This window comes from Carassius auratus, unplaced genomic scaffold (genome assembly GCF_003368295.1).
Source record: "Carassius auratus strain Wakin unplaced genomic scaffold, ASM336829v1 scaf_tig00025916, whole genome shotgun sequence".
Classification (NCBI taxonomy): domain Eukaryota; kingdom Metazoa; phylum Chordata; class Actinopteri; order Cypriniformes; family Cyprinidae; genus Carassius; species Carassius auratus.
Window position 1 is genome coordinate 123,779 of NW_020525466.1, and position 19,423 is coordinate 143,201.

Genomic DNA, 19,423 nt, shown 5'->3' on the forward strand with positions numbered 1-19,423 from the left:
TATATATATATATATATATATATATATATATATTTGTTTATCAATGATTGTAAACTACATTGGGACAATCATAAGAGATGAACCAGTCAGAAGCAGCTATTTGCTAATGCAATGCAATTTTTTTTTTTTTTTATCCATCTCAATTATTAGTATTTTTTTCTATCACCATGCTCCTTTAGGGGCTCTGTATTACTAGTGATCCAGATTGGGAAAACTGAAAAAGTGTGTATTTGGATCAGGGTGATCCAGCATAAAATTAAGATGGGTTACCTGATCCTGGACAGCAAAACATGGGATTATCAAAATTAGATCATTCAAATTTCAGATTACATTTTTTGAACAACACTTTTATTTTGAAAAATATCGCCGCCAAAATCGCTAGATGGCGCTGTTTCCAGTCTGAGGCATAGACATATAAATAACTAGACGCCTCATTGGCCGCTCTGAGCCGTTGCTGCGATACGTCAACGCCGCCGCCATGTTAGTGAGGGCAAGACTGCCTTAAAAATACATGGAAGTAAACGGGGAGCTCCGGTTTTTTCTGAATAAAAACACGATAACGTTCACATTTATCAACCGATTTCAGGTTTGTGATCTACGTGCAGTTAAAAACTTTGCCTCCAGTTATTTAGTTAGGTTTGGAAAATTATTAATTTTCGTAAGGAATTGTGAAAGCTCACATTTGTCTCACTTCTTGATTTCGTTTATTATTTTCGGTTTACAATTCTAATGTTAATTTAGTATAACTGTGACATATGAATGTAATTTAATTTGAATATTCATTTAATTAAATGTATTTGATTTTATTGCCTTGTCTGTGTTCAATCCCAACATTTTTCTCTTTTTTCTCTCTTTCGTGCCTCAGATCAGAACACAGCTGATTCCCTTTGAAATTCTGTGATAAAATCTAAGTAATACATCTTTAAACACTAATAATTTACTATTGTTGAGAAAATTTTATAAAACAAGTAAATACAAATCAAAAAGTGACACACTAGCCTACAGATTAACTCCACAACAAATAATAACACATGTAACTGATGAGGCTATGGATCCAGTGAAAATGAAAATATGAACTGATACAGTGCACAGTAGAAATATAGTAAAAGTGATATGTTATATTAAAAAGTACATGTGGTACAACTTAAAGTAAAGTGAATAATATGAAAAGCGAGTACAATGCTACAATAACATATTCGATATAATAGATTTATAATAGTATAAAATTATTTGTATAATATGAATAATACCATAATAAATAACTGAACAACAATAGGTTAACAATAACTGAACAACAATAGGTTAACAATAGCAAGAAGAATATGTAATATCAAGGGTGGAATAATACAGAATAGACAAAAATGAAGAATAAATTAATAGTAAATTAAAGAGTAAAATAAAAAAAAATTGAAATGTAATTTTAAAATACTATTTGTGTAATAATTATTAATCAAATTCAGACACAATATAAAAAATTGTGGACATGAGTTCCAGATTGTGTTTAATTAATGAGGTCCTTAAGTAAAATATATACATGTATAATATATATATGTACACACACACACATATATATATATATATATGTGTGTGTATATATATGTATATATATGTTCTATAATGCACATTACACACACTCATGCAGAAAACACACACATTTTGAAACAGTGATTTATTTTTCCATGTATGTTAACACATATGAATGTTTGGGTGTGAGTGTGTAAGGTTTACCTTGCACAACAAAATCTCGAAGTATAGTTGTTTATCACAGACCAGAATATGAGATGCTCCCCTCAAAAACTTGATATTAATCAAAATTAATAATAATTATAACAACATCACAATGAGTTTATCATGATATTGCAGCTGGACTCACTGTGAGTTCCTGTGTTTTTCATTTCTAGGCTATTTAAATCATGTAGTTTATGTGTAAAGACACACGCAGTACATTATTAGCATTAAACAGCCTGTGCAAAGCTTTTTAAATGCAGTCTATAGTATTAGAATATGAGCTGGTCATTGTGTCGATTCATTCAGGTCTGCTCTGGGTTTAGTACAAACACAACACTAGTCTGTGGAGGAATAGTCTCGTCTCTGAGAACAGCTTTCCTCAGCTTTCCTTGTCCTGTTTGCAAATGGCTAAAAGGGAAGAAAACAGAATACATAGAATCAGTTCACAGTTTTATGAAAAGCAATGAAATCCTTATAATCAAGTGATGATAAACTTAATCTGTAACACTTTTGAAAAACGGTCCATTAGTTAATATTAGTTAACTACTTTAGTTAACATGATCTAAGCAAGAACAATCCTACAGCATTTATTAATCTTAGTTGATGTTCATTTCAACATTTACTAATGCATTATTTAAAACAAAAGCTGTGCTTGTTAACATTAGTTAATGCACTGTGAATTAGCATGAACTAACGATGAAAAACTGTATTTTCATTAACTAACATGAACAAAGATGAATAAATACAGTAATAAATGTATTGTTCATTGTTTGTTCATGTTAATTAATACATTAACTAACATTTACTAAAGGACTAGTATTCTAAAGTGTTACCACTTAAACTTTGTAAATAAGTAACGGTAGTGAAATTAAAGAGAGAAGCTTTAGCTCCATCATTAATCTAGACAGTCAAAGGGCTCAATCTGTATATTGTGCTCATAACACCATTTAGTTTATTATATAAATGGCAATATAAGTTAAAACGTAATAAGAATTAATTTAAACTCTGAGTTCTTATGAAGTCTCAGCCTTCACTGCTAACTACGCTAGCGATATTATTAATCGTCTGACACTGGTGGTTAATTAAGCTGTCAACATAAAGTTAAAAATGACCAAAAAACATCGAGAAAGAACAGCTGAGTCTTACCTGTGAAAGATAACACCCCGAGATCTGTTTTTACTACCGTGTGACGGTTTGTAGGTGTCCAATCTGTCGATGAGTCAGATATGTTTTCTTCTGTCCTGATTTGAGAGTTATGACAGTTGCCCGCTCCAATATGGCGGCGACGTTGACGTGCGGTCGAGCGGCCAATGAGGCGTCTAGTTATTTATATGTCTATGGTCTGAGGCTCCATGAGCTGAGCAGGATTTAAAGCAGTCTCTGTGACGTTGCTGCGCTGCTATGGCGACCAGAGAAGCTCCGAGGATTCGAAGAGCAGATTAAGGCGCGAATAAGTATTCTAAAACATTCATACAAGTAAAAACCTTAAGTTCAGAATTAAATAGTATAAAGAGACGTTTTATTTCATTGTAAGCTGTTTTATAAAATCAACTATGGATAGGTAAACCTGCTGTATTCTCGATGAAATGCACAGTGGAGTGAACACAGTTATTAATGGAGCACATTAGATCTGGTTCACCTCTCCAGCATTTGGATTTAAATAATTTCAGCTCTCGTGAAGCTGAAGACAGCAGATATGTTCTGACAAGTCCTCGTTCACTTGAATCCTGTGCTAGATTGGGAGTGAAACCTGTTGATCTGTTGTTCAGATCCCTCACAGACTTCATTGATGAACACCAGGAGTCCTCTCTGGAGGAGGTGACTGTGTTATATGAGGAGTATGAGAGAGGAAGAAGAGAACGACTGCGCTTGTGTAGAGAGGAGAGAGAGCGGATCATACAAGAGCCCGGCTGGAATAGAAAGTCATCTGTAAAACCATTCCTAGTCTTGGAAACCGTCCCTGAGCAGACAGCTGAGAGTCCAAGCACCGATTCCAAATCCAAGTGTCCAACGAAGACACGGTTCACAGATGACCGAGTACATTCAAAGTCTGCGATTTCCATTTCAGACGGATTTCCGAACACATGCGGTCAGAGGTTCCCCTGCAGTTTCAGTCTGGCCGACCTCAGACGTTCTCCTGCGACGGAGCGTCGGGTGAAGAGCCTCTTGCAGGAGATCAGTCGCAGACTACACATCACCGTCCCAGAAAAAGACTGCAAGATTGTTGCATTGATGCTGGCCAGGCACGAAGAGGAGCAGTTTCGCTTACGTCAGAGTATGTTTGAGGAGCAACATCATGAGGAGGAGCAGAGGCGTGAGGAGGAGCGGCGAGCTCACATGGAACAACAGCGACGGAAAAGACTTCTGCGACACATTCGCCGCTGGCAGGAGGACTTGGAGGAGCGGAGGAAGCGGCGAGAGGAAGAGGAGGCGATGCTTGCGGAGCAGCGTGAGCGGGAGACGCTTTGGCAGGAGGAGCGCTGGAGGAGACACGCCGAGGAGCAACAAGCTCGACGAAGGTTCAAGCTTGATGTGGCGAGCAGGGATGCAAAAGAGCGCAAACGCTACCAGGAGAGGCTCCTGCAGGAGAAGGAGCGCATGGAGGAGGCGCAGCGAGAGAAGGAGCTGGAGGCGGCGCAGGAAAAACAAAACCACGCAGTGAGGAGCAAGCGAACGCAGGAAAAGACAGAAAGGAGGAGACTCGAGCAAGAGAACCAGAAGGAGCTACTCAAGCACCTCCTCCTAAAAAAGGAGGTCGAGGAGCAGGAGCGGGCAGAGAAGGAGGACAAGCGTAAAGGAGTGGAGCAGAAGCTGCAGCGCTCCATGGAGAACCATGCGCTCCTTCTAGAGGCGCGGGTGCAGGAAATGCGATCACGTGCTGCGAAGGAGGAGGAGCAGATGCGGATGGCGCAGCAGCAGGCGAGGAGGGAGAACAAGGTTCGGTTGGAGCAGAAACAAACGTTAGTGCAACGTTGCCAGCTTCGGATGGAGCGTGCAGTGCTGCAGGTGCAGGAGCAGAAGCATCGCAGAGCTCAACTCGTCAGGCGAGAAAACCAGGAGAAGAAACTCAGCCATAGCAGACTACGAGACCGAGTCCTGGAGGAGGAGAAAGTGCAACGGGAGGAGAGATGCAAGGCCATGTCACAGAAGAACCAGCGCAGCGAGAAGCTGCAGAAAGAGAAGGCCGAGGCCCAGGAGAGGAGCCGGAAGGTGGCTCACGCCTCCTGCTACATGCGGGAGAGAGTGAGGGAGCAGACGTCCCGTCGCACCTTTGACCAGATGGCACGAGAAGCCCAGCTGACTGCTCAACTGAGCCACCTGAAACTATGAAGAGTGTAGAACTAAAAAATTATAACAGTATTAACGGAGCCAGCTTTATTTATTTTTCATTCAAATTAGTATTTACGGTGCTGATAAATGTATTCATCTAGAGAAAGACGATTAATAAGCAGCACCAAAGGTCAAGTATTTATTGAATATGTATTATTTATTGACTTTTATCTGAAAAAAGAGGGTTTATTAACTAATATTAATATAAACTTTTGGAATATTTTACAGTATTTATCACTCAATTTTGTATGGATTATGTTTGAGATGGAAAATTCTGCATCAAATTTTTTCTTGGGCATTCAAGGGATGAATTACTAAAAAACATCTTGAAATAAAGCATGACTGACTAAACTCAAATTGCATTTTTAAGATAAATATATCCTGATAATAACAAGTGGTGTATCGATAGCTGTTCATCTACAGCATCATCTTAAGGTCGACAAGGTCATTGTGCCAGTGTTATTACTGATAAGTGTTTGTACTGAAATTGTTGAATAAAGTCGTTATTTTTGTTTTCAATGCACACAAAACGTATTCTTGCAGCTTCATAAAATTAGGGTTGGACCACTGATGTCACATGGACTATTTTAATGATATCCTTACTAGCATGTCAGTACCATTACTGTTTATGCAAGGTCAGAAAGATTTCACCAAAAATATCTATATTTGTGTTAAGAAGATGAATAAAGGTCTTATGGGTTTGAAATGACGTGAGTGTGAGTAATTAATGACAGAATTTTCATTTTGGGGTGAATTAACCCTTTAAGGTCAAGTAAAACACTTGAAAAACACAAAAAAGCAACGCAAAAATGCCCTCAAAATAGCAGCTTTTATGGCTTTTAATAGATTGTTGCGTACCACAGAGATCACAATTTGCATTTATGTCAGACTGATTTGAATTTAATTCTTAAAATAAACATTGGTTTATCAGTACAAGGCATTTTTGGTTTAATACAAAACTTTAAAAAATAAACAATATTTTATATTTATTTGGAAAAAGATCACGGTATTGCACTAAGTTTTGCAACTGTATGGAGGTGATAAAAAATACTTAATTTTTAAGGAAAAACTTATTTTGATTCTAGATATATAAGAATATCAAATATAATCTTTTTTTTTTGATAACACACATCATATGACAAAACATAAAACTCTCAAAGAGCATTCTCAAGTCATAATAAAAATACAAACATTTTAAAATGCAATATTACACGTCGCTGTCTCGTTTGTTTGTTTGTTGGATTGTTTTAACAGATTAATCGTCTGGCAGTCCCAGGGCCAGCAGAACAGGAAGTGCAGTCCCCAGGATGAGAGTCAGGCTCTCTGTGATGCTCAGACCGCTCTGCTGCTGGTGGGCTCCGCTTCCTGTGTGATGGTGAGGGTGAGTGGAGCGCTGAAGCCCTCTGCTGTTGATTTCTGGCAGAACATGAACCGTGGCCACATATAAGAAAGTCCCAGCAGAGAACAGCATGCCAATGCCTGTAGTGCTCAGGCGCTTCTGAGAAGAGCCATTAGACTTCAAAGACAATAAACAGGATTCATTACTTATTAATGATTATTAAAAACAAAAATTAAATGTATTTAAATGTAATAAAAAAATAAAAAACAATCTCTCTCCACAGTCCAAAGAGAACATCATGGTCCTATGGCAAACTTTTGGAGAACTTGCTTTATGAAAACACGCCCAGTTGCATAAACTGCTTAAACTACTTAGTAATCAGTTTTTTTTTATCAAGGTCTAAGTTGATACTGGAAAGAAAGACTGACTCAACATAATTTGTATGTTTATGCAACAGGCCCCAAGATCTCAAAAACATCTGATGTCGTGTCATCAAAAAGCAAAAAAACAAAGTCTGAAATAAAATAAAACCTAAATACATAAATGCATGTACTTACAAAAAATTTTTATTAAAAAAATAAATATAATAAAACAGACAAAAGGGCTTAACAAAATTCTTAGAATTGAAACTTACAAAAATAAATTTATTCATATTTTAAATTTGCTTTTAATATAATAACAAATTACATTAATAATGCTGCATTGTTTGCATGTTTATATTCTACTAGAACTTAAGTTTCATAGGACAAATAAAGAGAAAGTGAGGTTTCTTACTGCACTCAGGATGAAGTAGGTGCTGATAGCCATCAGCGGCGCAGCAGCAGAAAATGCCAGTAAATGCTTCTGAATAGTCTTCCTCTCCAGACCTGCATGCATGAGGAAAGACACAAGACCAAACGCTGCTGGAGCCTAAATAGAGACAAGGGAAAAAAAATGAGTTGTGTTGAATTTTTTTTAAATTGGCTCACATATTTCTCTTGATCTCTAGTTTTAGACTGAGTTTTCTGGAGACATGTTTATCAGTACTTGCTTTTCATGAACAGTGACTTCCATTGCATTATAGATTTGATCAGTTAATGCATTCCATTAGAATCAAAGCCACCTTGGAATTGACCGATCGCAGAGAGTTTGATTGACAGGTGATCTGACCAATCATTTATGCATTTAGCAGACGCTTTTATCCAAAACAACTTACAATGCATTCAGGCTAAAAAATTTTACCTATCATGTGTTTCCAGGGAATCGAACCCCCAACCTTGCGCTTGCTTGCTAACGCAATGCTCTACCATTTGAGGTACAGGAACACTATCATAACACAATTATATCACAGAATTTGCCATTTTGCTAGAGCAAACAAACCAGACAGGAGTAGATGAGCATCGGTGGACATGAACTTGAAAAATGGTGTGTACTGACATCTTTACATGGTTGAAATGAGATACCTTAGCTTAGGATGTTCATTCATGTTTATTCCATGCTTAAAGAGGAAGGTTCATGTGTCACAGCATTTATTGTTTACATTTCTTAAACAATGACAACATTTGAAAGCTGAGACTAATAAGCTGAGAAAAGTATCCTGCTATGTCTCATCTGCTGGTGTGTTATCAGTGTCTTCTTTGCTCCGTGATGTGTTTTTCACTGCGTGAGAACATGATGTGTGGCATGAGAGCACCATGGCTTGTCAGACATAGCAACAGTAACTATGGGTTGTGGGTCTTTGTGAAGGGTTAATTGCTTTACTGTCTGCTTTGCTTGTAAGCACTTCGTCTTGGCGCAGTAATATCTTCTCTAGAGGGAGCGGGGGCCGGTGAGAGGATTTACTGATATTACTGCGCTAAGACGAAGTTCTTACAAGCACTTGCCATGGTATTCCGCCACACAATATAGTTATCCATTTTAAGAAAAGCGCAATGCTTTGTTTTGTGTTACCGTCCTAGGTCGAGTTACACTACGCGAGTAACTGTATTTAAATAGGGAAAACGTGGAGGTGTTTGGTAGCTTCTCTGCTTGGCCCATATTGAATGAATGGGCTAAGCTAAGTGCTTTCAAAGTGTCACCGCGCGCCAAAGCGATTGAGTGCACGAACTGAGACGAGAGAGGTATGTATCAACTCGTCTTATTAAGGGAAAAACATAGTTTAATATGAAAACACGGTGGAGTATCCCTTTAAAGCAGAATGACTCAGCAGTGCTAGTACAGATAAACTCACCTTATGCAAAATGACAGCAAAAAACACGACAACCTGCACGGACACCTGTGATGAGGCCACAGCTGCACCCAGAGCAACACCATCAGCTGGAAAGACACAGAAAATGCTAATGTCATGCAAATAAGGGCTTTTCTTCACAGCTGACAAATCACAGCAACCAAACTGAACCGATCATTATTTATTTTGAGTGTGGCACAGAACAAAATGAGTGACCTTACATTCTCTTTTTTATAAATTGCCTAAATGTCCAGGTTTTGATTTTGTTTTCCTATTTACAGTCTCTCCACAGTCCTCGTATTTAATATGTATGCATATTTTGCATTGCTTTGCTTTGACTGTAGTTCCCAGCTTCTTGCACAGCACCACTGGTTGGTTATTGGTCAAACTATTTTTCATCCATTAGCTTTAAGTATGAAAACAGTAGGAAAGCAAAACCAAAACATGAAAGTAATTTAGAAATCCCAGCCAGGACATGATGCTGTATGGTAACAGAATTTTAATTTTGGTGTGTACTACACATTTTTTGTTGGCACTCCTTATAATCCAATATTTGAAACCAGTAATGTAATACTAGCCATGAAATCAAACCGCACAATGAGGTTAGTCTGTTTTTAGTGTCCCTTTTTTGGTATTAAAGGACAGATGCTGTGATAAAAACACAATGGAGTTTATTAAGCATAACTGAAAACCCATTCTTCATCGACTTGAACAACCATACTTAGAAGGACTAGAACTACTGGCACGATTCACTGTCATGTAATCTGTTGTGTCTGGGCAATTCAGAACATAAAATTGCAAGTGCAGTCTTTGTTACCTGCGGCGTGAATCAGCAGACCCAGGGTGGCAGTAACACTGTTGCCACTGTACATGCGCGCTCGGGGCTCTGGCAAACAAGACAAACAGAAACCTTCTCAAGAGAGCATCTGATTGCGTTTCAGTTCATAATGCATGCTTACAATTTCAATAATAGACTAAGAATTAGATCTATCACATTACAGTAGGATAATGAAAATGTAAATACAAGACATGTATGTACATACAAAAGATCCTAATATTGCAACTTGCTGAAGTAAACAACATTGCATACTCTGGAATTGTATTTATTTTATACCATTTCAGAAACTATTGAAAACAATATTAAGCAAAAAATCTAAATGAGACAATAATTCAATGCAATAATTAATACAGAGTCATCCAGTATTAATCATTACAAAACAAAGCTTAAAGCAAAACACTGAATCTTGTTTATATTTAGGGTGACCATAAATAATTTCTTTCCAAGACATATCGTGACCGGGATTTCTAAATTTTGCCTAATATGTCCAGGTTTTTGTTTTGTTTTCCTATTGTTTTTCTATTTGTTGCAGGTAATGACTGAAACCCAGTTTGACCAATAGTGTGCAGGTATTGTCCACAATTGACCAATCGTGGTGTGCGAGAGGGTGGGATCTACAGAGAACAATCAAAGCAGTGCAAATACACATATAACGTATGAAGAGTAGGAAAACAAAATCAAAACCAAAACCTGGACATTTAAGGCAATTAAGAAATCCTGGTCAGAACTTGTCCAAAAAAAGAGGGAGTAGGGTCACCCTTATCGATTTCTATTCTCAACACAGCCTCCGTGTTGAAGAAGTGAGTGGATAAGTATTGAAATGTGTTTCTAATAAGAAGCAGCACTGAGGTACCTTGCATAGAGCAGTAGTTGGCAATCTGGTCCACCACAAACATGAGCGTAAAGCCCAAGACGAGAGAGACTCCAATGAAGAACTGAGGACGCAGACCCTTCTTTGCGGCAAGATGAAGTGTTGAATTTATTTCAGAGATATTTTGATTCTCTCCCATAGCGGAGCAATACTGGTCTTCATGAGGAGGAGAAGAAACAGGTATTGGCAAACATAGTCAATTGTTATCTCCTCAATATGAGGCTACCAGCAGTGAGTTTCCACTGGTAACTTACTTCAGATACTTTGGCATTGTAAAAGTGTGCACAACTGTGCATATTCATTCTCTGAATAGGGGGATGAATAAAAAGTAGAGGAAGATCTCACCTTTCCATGACTCCTGGATTAGCTCCACCCCCTCTGGGATGATGATTGATAGAGCAGTGCCACACAGAAGCCCCGCCCCCAGTACAGTAACCAGCTGCAGTTTCTGCTGTAAGGGTGGAGAAAATGTCTTGAAATATGTCTATAAACTTGATTTTCAATGTCAAAATACATGGTTACTGCCTTAGATGTTTATAGTCATGGACTTTTAAGTTTCACAGTATATACAATTATAAGTATAAGGACTTTAATTGGGGTTGCTTCTTAGAGATTTACAGATAGAAAGCAGAAAGTTTCGCATGCAGAAACTACAACTAGCGACGTGACTGAACTCAGATACGCTGGGTAGAGTACAAAGTATAGTAAAAACCTTACTGATATAGGTACGTCTGTAATGGATGCAACAATTTTCATGTGTTACTAAAATCATTGTTTTTATCTGCATTCATCATCTGTCAGATTCCATTATGCTCTGCTTTACAGTACTGTTTAAAGTTAAACTATCAGCATTTGCTGAATATGCATATTGATCATATTACCTCTGATAAATTGATTAATAGTGGAATAATCCCGAGCACCAAACATCCCACGAACATAGCGAGAGATATGAGAATAACAGCCCAAGCTCCGTCCATGACTGCTTCTGCTCTTCAGCCCTTCCGATCAAACCTCATTCAGGCGGCATCGCATGCAACAAACACCCTAAAACACAAAAGAAATACTCAGTATCCTCTTTGAACACTCACTGGAAAGCATAGTGAGATTTCTCCACGTCTCAACACCTTCCAAAACCCTAAACTACACCCCTAGAGTCAGACGAACAGCATTACATGATCCTAATGCTCAGGGGAGAGTCTGATTCAGTGATTCATTTGAGAGAATCGTATGGAAGGAACCGAGTCAGTGTTCTCCGGGAGATTTACGAGTCATTTTTGTACTAAAATTGCTGTTTATTAGTATGTCATTACTAATTGGTTATATGAATACGTAGGCAATTTGCCTCAAAACATAACAAAATGTATCAATAAAATTAAATTTATGTATATTTAAAAAATATATTTGAACGAGACGTTTGTGCAGTGAGCAGTGAATGCCAAAAATACTTTTGGGGAACTTTTTTGTCTACGTTAAAGAAATAAATAAATAAAACTTTCTTTAAGACTTATATAAATTGTAAATATTAATATTCAGACTTTGTGACGGTTTTTAAATAGGCACGTGACCTAAATTTCAAATCGTAAAAGCCGTTGAACTTATATCTTTAACGTTAGATCACTCGCACCGTCTGAGGTAAGACGCGTTTTCTTCACAAATTACTTTTTAAACTGTATTAAAAACATATTCACTGAGAATATTCTTATAAGAACACTTAGGTGTAAGTTATATGTGATTTTTAAAAAATAAAACAACACGACTGGAACGCTGTAAATACACTGGTTATAATACACCGGAGTTTGAATTCAGAACGTTGATATTATAATTAATTAATCCAAAGACCTTTATCTCTTTCTCGATGTAACGTTGATAATGTTTCTTTACGCTTTCTTTCGCCAAATGCAGTTGAATGTTTTGACAGAATCATTGCAAAGAATCGGTTGAAACCAAAGATTCAGTAGTGAATCGGATATCAGCTTATTTTTCTTTTCTCTTGAGGCGCATCACAAGACTCCACCACAAGACTGAGAGGTCAAAGATTGTGACTTACTCACTATTTCGTGATAAAGAAAAGCAAGCTGCCATAAAATGACATCATGACTCCTTAAGGGAGAAAAAGTGTGTTTTTAAAACCATATTATTATAAGAAAATTTGACACTTGCATTTTGAGACTGTCCTTTAGAAATTTGTAAAATCTGTTTGGAAGCAGATATTATTTTTTTGTAGATGTGGAACAATGTACCAAAATTAGAATTGCTTTTTAGCAAAGAATGAAATCAATGAAAGCAATTTTAACTATAATAGAATAAAACAGCCCATATGACTTAATTTAAGTGGAATAAGTGAATTTCTATGTAAATAACATTTCATGACAGTTTTTATATGGTTTTGTCAGTCTATTTTATTGTTCAAAGACATGGAAGAGTTTGAGGATGACACTACAAAAGATAATTTGAGGGGAGGTTGAAATACAAAACTATTAAAAGCAGTAATCGCAAGCAAAGTACGAACCTAAGGGAAATCTGAAAGGGCAAAAGCAAACAATTCATGGTCAACTGTACATGGCTTTGCTGGCTAAGCTGCACAAATGCAAATAGTTTAGTGTTTCAAAAACAGCTCAATGCTTCTATTTACAAAAATATTACACTGATTTAACCACTTCACTCCAGGCCAATGGCCATTAATTCAAAAGACGGAAAAGTTATTGACAGATTAAATAAATATTGTGGACAACATCTGTAACAAATGGGAAAAGCCTATAAAGATGCATAAATAAATTATTGCCGCATCATGCTTGAAACAGTGTTTTTCCTTAAATGGATCCAGGATGCAGTCATCCCCTACAGTATCTATGCAGCAAGAGCATCAGATGTACAAAGCACTGCAGTTACTCAGTGTTGTCCAAACAAGATCACTGACAAAAATGGCTTGATATGCACCATGACAATGTTAAACATTCCACATGAAGTGCATAGCCTACAGTGTTATTTGCATTTAAAAGTTACAAGCTCCTCAGTGATAAATTTTGTAGACTAGTGTGATTTAAATAAATTAAATAAAGATATCACCGATTAGCTTCCTAATGTTTAATTCACAAGTTTGCAAACACCCGACAACTGTTTCAAGTTAACATTTGTTGCAAAAAATGTCAGTTTAAACACAGCATTGCTATTCCTGTAAACAATAAATGACATAATGAGAACTATTTAAGTCCACTAGCAGGAAAGATCAACCATATAGAGGTTGGACAAAGAAAAACATATTTTAAAGCAAGTACTCGGGCACAGCCTTTGTCTGCTCAATTTTGAAAGAAAAACTAAAAAATATTCTGTTTCCAGTTCTGAGTTTCATTTCAACAATGGACAAAAAACACAAAAATGCATTAATGGACAGAGTAGCAAAAATGTCTGTTATTTCTCATTCTCTGGTAAAATTGCAAGGAACACACCACTATAGCAATAAAGAAGACCATAATTAAGACATATTGATATATTTGACCCCGTGAGATATCTTGCTATCCTCATAAACCCAATTTTTAGGATGTTCAGGGATTTCTGGTTATGTTTTCCATGCACACTTTACAGCATCTATGAGTAGTAAAATATGTTTAGTGATCAAAAATAGTGATGTGTAACATCACTTGCTAGTGCCAATAAAAAGGAAAAAAAAAATTCACCAAAACCTGATGAAACCATTATTTCATACCCATGCATAACAAAAAGAAAAAATATATTCACATTCACAAATTCCACCTTTAAGCCCACATGGGGAATTTGCTGTGCGTTTAAGTTCTTTTTTGCTACAGTATCAGTTATTGACAGAACATTCCACAGTAGAGCAACACAATTTAAAATCGGTCCATCTGATGCCTGATTCCGAAAGTAGCATCATTCCACATTTTAACACTGGATGTGCAGAAGACGTAAGGGTAGACATGAGAATAGTTCCAGGGATGGTGATTTGCCTTTGAGTCCGTCCGTTGGACTGGGAAAGTGGCTTTTCCAATCCAAGTATATGGTGATACAATTAGTGTCCGGCGACAGTTTTCCTCACAGTTGGTTAATTCAGCAGGCTGGAGTGAGTTTTTCGATCCTTTTTTTCCCCAACAATTATGAATACAAAATGGAACTAATAAAGGTCTTTATGTTAAATAAATTTACTTTGATAGAGAAGAATGAAATTTGCTCCTTCACATATATTGTGGTATAGTGGCAAAAAAGAAATAAATCTGGTTTCTAAATCAAAACTTAATTCTGCTCAACTGTCTGTCATGGTGACTGATGTATATTCCACAAGCATTTTGATACATTTTGACGTGACCATCACTGAAATGTGTTGTTTCTATGCACTACAGATGGTAAACATCTAAAATCAAATGAGTCTGAGATACTTGATTCTGTTCGATTAAAACGTAGTTGCCATATCTATCCATTTTTGCTTTTAACAGTCACCAAACAGTTTAATTGACCATTATTCTACATAACTAATTTCCTTAGAATAAATCTTTTTTTTATGCAAAAGATTTGGAGGAGAAATCTGACTAAGCGTATGTGTGAAATCCACTCAAATATGTAATTTTCCTGCCCTCTTGAGATAGCACTATGGGTGTTTTTTAATTCATCATAACATAGGTACATTAAAATCTTAATTGCAAATTATAAGTAATTGTTACTGTTTCTGGTCTTATTTACTAGACATGCGATTGTAATGGCAAGCAACTCTGTATCTACCAAACAGGGTAACTGTTCTTCTAACTTTCTTCTAGAGAATAATTGTGAAACTCATATAGGTGGAGTACAATCACAAGCCACTCTAAATTCTTGACAACTGGCCATCCTGTCTCCAAGCCTCAATGATAAAGGAGTGTTTTAGCCGTCAGCTGTGATGGAAGTGAAGTGAGGTGTAGCGGTGTAGTGGATCTCTGTTTGGTCATGTTAAAGTCCTGCCAAGTTGAGCACATGGCGTGGCCCTGCCTGGGTCACTGGTGCACCTCGTTCTCAATAAGGCTGTCCTCTCCTGATTGGAAATCACCATCATTCACCCCCTCCTCACCCTGTGACAACCCCTGCCCCTCGTCCTCACCGCTTCCTGTCTCGTCTGTGTTTGGGTCCTGTAGCACTTGGGCGACGTACGTCTGCTGATATACAATAAAAAGAGTGTAGAAATAAAATGTGACAATATAGAATTATAGTGATGCCAGATGAATAGCTACTAAATAACTAGTGTTAATGCTTAAAACTAGGGGTGTAAAAATATGATAACTTACAACAGACTTGACAGGTGGAGATGAATCTGGTTGTCGTCCATTGTCTACACCGTCCATATCGACCTGTAGAGAATTCAGGAAAATCACACTGCAGATTAGAGAAAATTCTGGGCTTGGTTTTATTTATAAAAAAAAAATGAATAAACAGACAGAGCTATTTCTGACCTTGTAATTGTGCGCACTGAGGTATTTGAAGTGACCGAAGACGACATGGGAGAGGCAAATGATGATGGTGATGATCAGAACCACAAAGGTAAACATCGATGTTGGAGCAACAAAACCTTTCAAATTTAACAAGGAAATCAAGAGAGAAGAGGGGAAAACGTCATATTAGAAGAAGTTCCATCTAGAGCACTGATTCTCAACCTTGTTTTCCACTGGGCCACAATAAGTGCAAGTGAGAAACCCTGCTGCCTGCTGTTTGGAGCTATCGTTGCATCCAGAGTTAGTATATGATGCCTAAAAATTCTGTGTAGGTAGGCAGCTTGTGAGTGTGTAGAACAGACACACTATCTGGCATTGTCTTACCTGTACGGACAGTAGAGAAGAAGAGCAGCCAGAAGAGGCAGAGGATGGGTGCTGCCACCACCTGGTTGACAGCTCCAGAGTGGATTTTCTTATCCAGCTTGGAGGGCAGGTAGGCATAATACATGTTATACCTGTCCACCAGGTGCTTCAGTAGCATGTACATCAGTCCTGCAGACAAAAGTCAAATCATACTGTCTTAAACGCGCCACCATGATGCCAGAATTCTTTATAGTTCTTGAGCGAGAATGTCACTCACCAAATGGCACAATAATTGGACAGGTGATGCTGTAGGTCATGACCACAGTAAAGACATTCATCATCCAGGCATAAGCAGCTCCAAACTGGAACTCATAAGCTTGATGCTGTAACAAAATGGAACAATGCAATTTCAACATGAGGATATGAGTTATTGAATATAACAATAACAACAGTAAGGGTAAGCATAATAAATACCTTCTTCACGTTGCGCCTCTCGGCTGCTGAACGTGCCAGACACAGCCGGATCATGTACATAAGAAAATAAGGAATGCGCAACAGGTCCATGGCGTTACCAATGAAGGCAGATGCAATGACATAGTTCACAAAGAAAGCTCCATTATCTGGAAGGAAGACACACCTAATAGAGAAAAAAAGAAGCCATAAAAACTTTATCTACAATCTTGAAAATATGCATAAACCAAATGTTTTGTAACAATAACCCCTGTAAACACAGGATTTTAAAGCTGCAAATCCTCTCGTGGACTTACTCGAATCGGACTTTTGCCTCGTCAAGGAATTTCTTGTCAAAGAGCCAGCGGAAAAAAACATCCAGACTGCATGTTGGAAAAGATTATGTGAAATGTTTAATGCAAATGAGAAATGAGGCAACACGACAAATGCAACCAGGATATAAATAACCATTTCCCATAATCAGAAAGAATCTTTTGGATGTGAAAATACACAAAAAAGGCAAGATTTTCCATTATACAAATGACTATTACCGTATTTCAATTTTAAATATTTAAATCACACAAATTAGTGTATTATATCAACAACTTAATGGTTGGTTTATTCAGGAAAATATAACATGATAAAACATCATATAAATGGTTAGGATGCAAAACCTAAAAGTAGGACTCAGTAGTAGTTTTGTGAAATAATGCTGAAGAATGTTGATGCCTAATAAATACATAATACTTAATAATAATACATAATCTCCTTAAAGAGAGAAAATTCAATACTATTTGCAGTCAGTGCTATTTGAAGGCATTTGAAAGGTTAAGATGGGATAACTTTTTTTTTTTCTAGCATAAAAGCTGTTTATCTTCTATATGTAAACCGAGTGTTATAAAAATACCTGCTCAGTCCTAGAGACGGCAGCAGCAGAACCATAAAGATGAGGAAGGTGTAGCACTTGTGCATGGTTGTTCTGTTCTCTTCAGATCTAAAGGGAAAAGTCATGCATATTTTAGGGGTTGTGTTTACCAGAAAATGGTTTCGTTTAGAAACTCTTAAGTGATGAACAACTCCAGGTCATTAAAAATACAGGGATATGCAGAATTTGGCATTGTACCGTGTCCAGTGGGCCTCAAAGAAGGCAGAGTAGTAGACGATTGTGGGGAGAAGGGCCGAGAAGCACCACAACAGCAGGGTGGGGAAGAACTGAGTGACGATGGGGTTCTGGAGGAACAGACAGGGGAAGGATGGGAAGTGATGAGTTACAGAATCATGACCCAATAATCACTCTGCATTTGATGCTCATTAATGCCCAGTTTAACAGACTCCTTACGTTCAGGTACTCCACGGGTTTGGTGACGTTGAACTTGTCCATGGTGGAGATGATGATGGCAGGGGTGGTGAGGAAGAAGAGCAAGAGGAAGAGAAAGCAGTTGATGATAAAGCAGCGGAGCCACCACTTGAGGCCACCAGTGGACAAATGCTCCCTGTGAAAAACAAGGTAACACATTATACAACTACTGTATGTGCCCCGTGCTGGCAAAATGAGCAAATGTTTAAAAATGAGTTATTGTTATTTTTCACATTCTCTATTAAAAAACTTCTAAATTAAGTATGATTTGTTGGAGTCTGACAAAATATATGTTCAACTTTTTTCCACTTGAGTCTTATATATAGTAAATCCTAATTTACCTGTAAACATACAGTATATTCGTAATCTATACTAGCAGATCTCACCCACATGATTGTTTATATTGTTGCAAAAATGTTATCTATTATCATATAGTTCTATATGTAAAGTTGGACAGATTATATCACACTTTATTTGCATGCATACATACACTCACGTAAAGGAATATATACTACTTGTATATCAAATCTCACCTGCTGATTTTTTGTTTTGTTTGAATGTACCCATATTATCGTCCAGATCTTAATATAAAGTTGAATATGCCATTATGTACAAATTTATCCACATACAAACGGTACACTTGTGTAGGCTGATATATACTATATTGCAACACAGTAGCAATAAAGTTATCAAGCAATTATAGATTGAATGAATCATTGCAAAATGAAAACTATATTATTGCACAGCTCTAATCTGCTAAATGCAACTATAAGGCATGAAGATATTAAGATGTTATAAACATTAACATCATGTTCTGTAAAGCTACTGTGAAACAATATGCATTGTGTAAAATGCTACAGAAATTAATTTAACTTGATCATGGTCTCCAAAATAGCCCACAGACCTGCACAATCTAATGCATATTGCATATGAAATGACAAGCCCTAGTCAATATCATTTATCAATAATATGCATTATAGGTCCAGCTCGGAGTTAATTATTATTGTGGTATCATCAAATTCAGATTTACATGCATGTAAACACAACTAACTGTGGTCAGTCTTTTCCTGTCTAAGTGGGTATTTGTTGGTCAGAATGAAACCGCAAAGTGGATCCCAGTTTATGTCCCAAGTCTAGCTCTGTGAGAGTATGCTCATAATGAATTCATGAGATTTAGGATGAGGATGTTACCAGTAAACGTTCAGTGGATCTGGAGCATATGTGACCGTCCAGTTGTAATGTGTTGAGAAGGCCGCTGAAGGGGGAGCACTTTGGCTCTCGTCGACAGTGACAGCCGTGACACTGACATGCATTAAAAATCTTTCAGGATGCTGGGAAGGGTGAAAATCAGATATATTATTATTAATATTATTTTTCCTTCTGGTAAAGTATTGTGAGTGTAACATGATAATATCAGAAGGTAATACCATGATACTTATGAATGATCACAATATTTATGTACAATTTTTACCTCTAAGAAAATCATAGTACCTCAATGATACTTTTTGGTTTGTGTTTATTTCACACAAAAAG

At 37.2% G+C, this 19,423-nt stretch overlaps 3 protein-coding genes and 1 long non-coding RNA gene across 6 annotated transcripts; 1 reads left to right on the top strand and 3 right to left on the bottom strand.

The window, feature by feature from the left end:
- Positions 1–1,652: 1,652 nt before the first annotated feature.
- On the bottom strand, positions 1,653–2,935 carry LOC113078512 (uncharacterized). The gene is made up of 2 exons (XR_003281543.1): positions 2,875–2,935; positions 1,653–2,136 (listed from the first exon to the last, which is right to left on the bottom strand). It is a non-coding gene; the product is annotated as an uncharacterized LOC113078512 (long non-coding RNA).
- Positions 2,936–3,342: 407 nt separating this feature from the next.
- Positions 3,343–5,507, top strand: LOC113078506 (coiled-coil domain-containing protein 177-like). Its single transcript, XM_026250803.1, has one exon. The coding sequence runs from the start codon at positions 3,343–3,345 to the stop codon at positions 5,056–5,058; it is 1,716 nt and encodes a 571-aa protein (XP_026106588.1). The 3' UTR covers positions 5,059–5,507.
- Positions 5,508–5,879: 372 nt separating this feature from the next.
- Positions 5,880–11,474, bottom strand: LOC113078511 (zinc transporter ZIP9-B-like). Of its 2 annotated transcripts, none has more exons than XM_026250811.1 (7): positions 11,194–11,474; positions 10,658–10,760; positions 10,295–10,468; positions 9,421–9,489; positions 8,607–8,692; positions 7,172–7,306; positions 5,880–6,574 (listed from the first exon to the last, which is right to left on the bottom strand). In XM_026250811.1, exons 1-7 carry the CDS (start codon positions 11,287–11,289, stop codon positions 6,314–6,316), a joined length of 924 nt encoding a protein of 307 aa, XP_026106596.1. In that variant the 5' UTR covers positions 11,290–11,474; the 3' UTR covers positions 5,880–6,313. The 2 variants fall into 2 exon arrangements, with proteins under 2 accessions (XP_026106596.1, XP_026106595.1); XM_026250810.1 differs by having other exon boundaries at positions 10,658–10,763; positions 11,194–11,473.
- A 1,217-nt stretch (positions 11,475–12,691) lies between these two features.
- LOC113078505 (CSC1-like protein 2) lies at positions 12,692–19,122 on the bottom strand. 2 transcript variants are annotated; one of them, XM_026250802.1, is made up of 11 exons: positions 19,082–19,122; positions 17,873–18,026; positions 17,657–17,763; positions 17,441–17,527; positions 16,851–16,916; positions 16,558–16,720; positions 16,361–16,466; positions 16,105–16,272; positions 15,742–15,857; positions 15,577–15,639; positions 12,692–15,444 (listed from the first exon to the last, which is right to left on the bottom strand). In XM_026250802.1, exons 2-11 carry the CDS (start codon positions 17,912–17,914, stop codon positions 15,289–15,291), a joined length of 1,074 nt encoding a protein of 357 aa, XP_026106587.1. In that variant the 5' UTR covers positions 17,915–18,026; positions 19,082–19,122; the 3' UTR covers positions 12,692–15,288. The 2 variants fall into 2 exon arrangements, with proteins under 2 accessions (XP_026106587.1, XP_026106586.1); XM_026250801.1 differs by having other exon boundaries at positions 12,692–15,447.
- Positions 19,123–19,423: the final 301 nt, after the last annotated feature.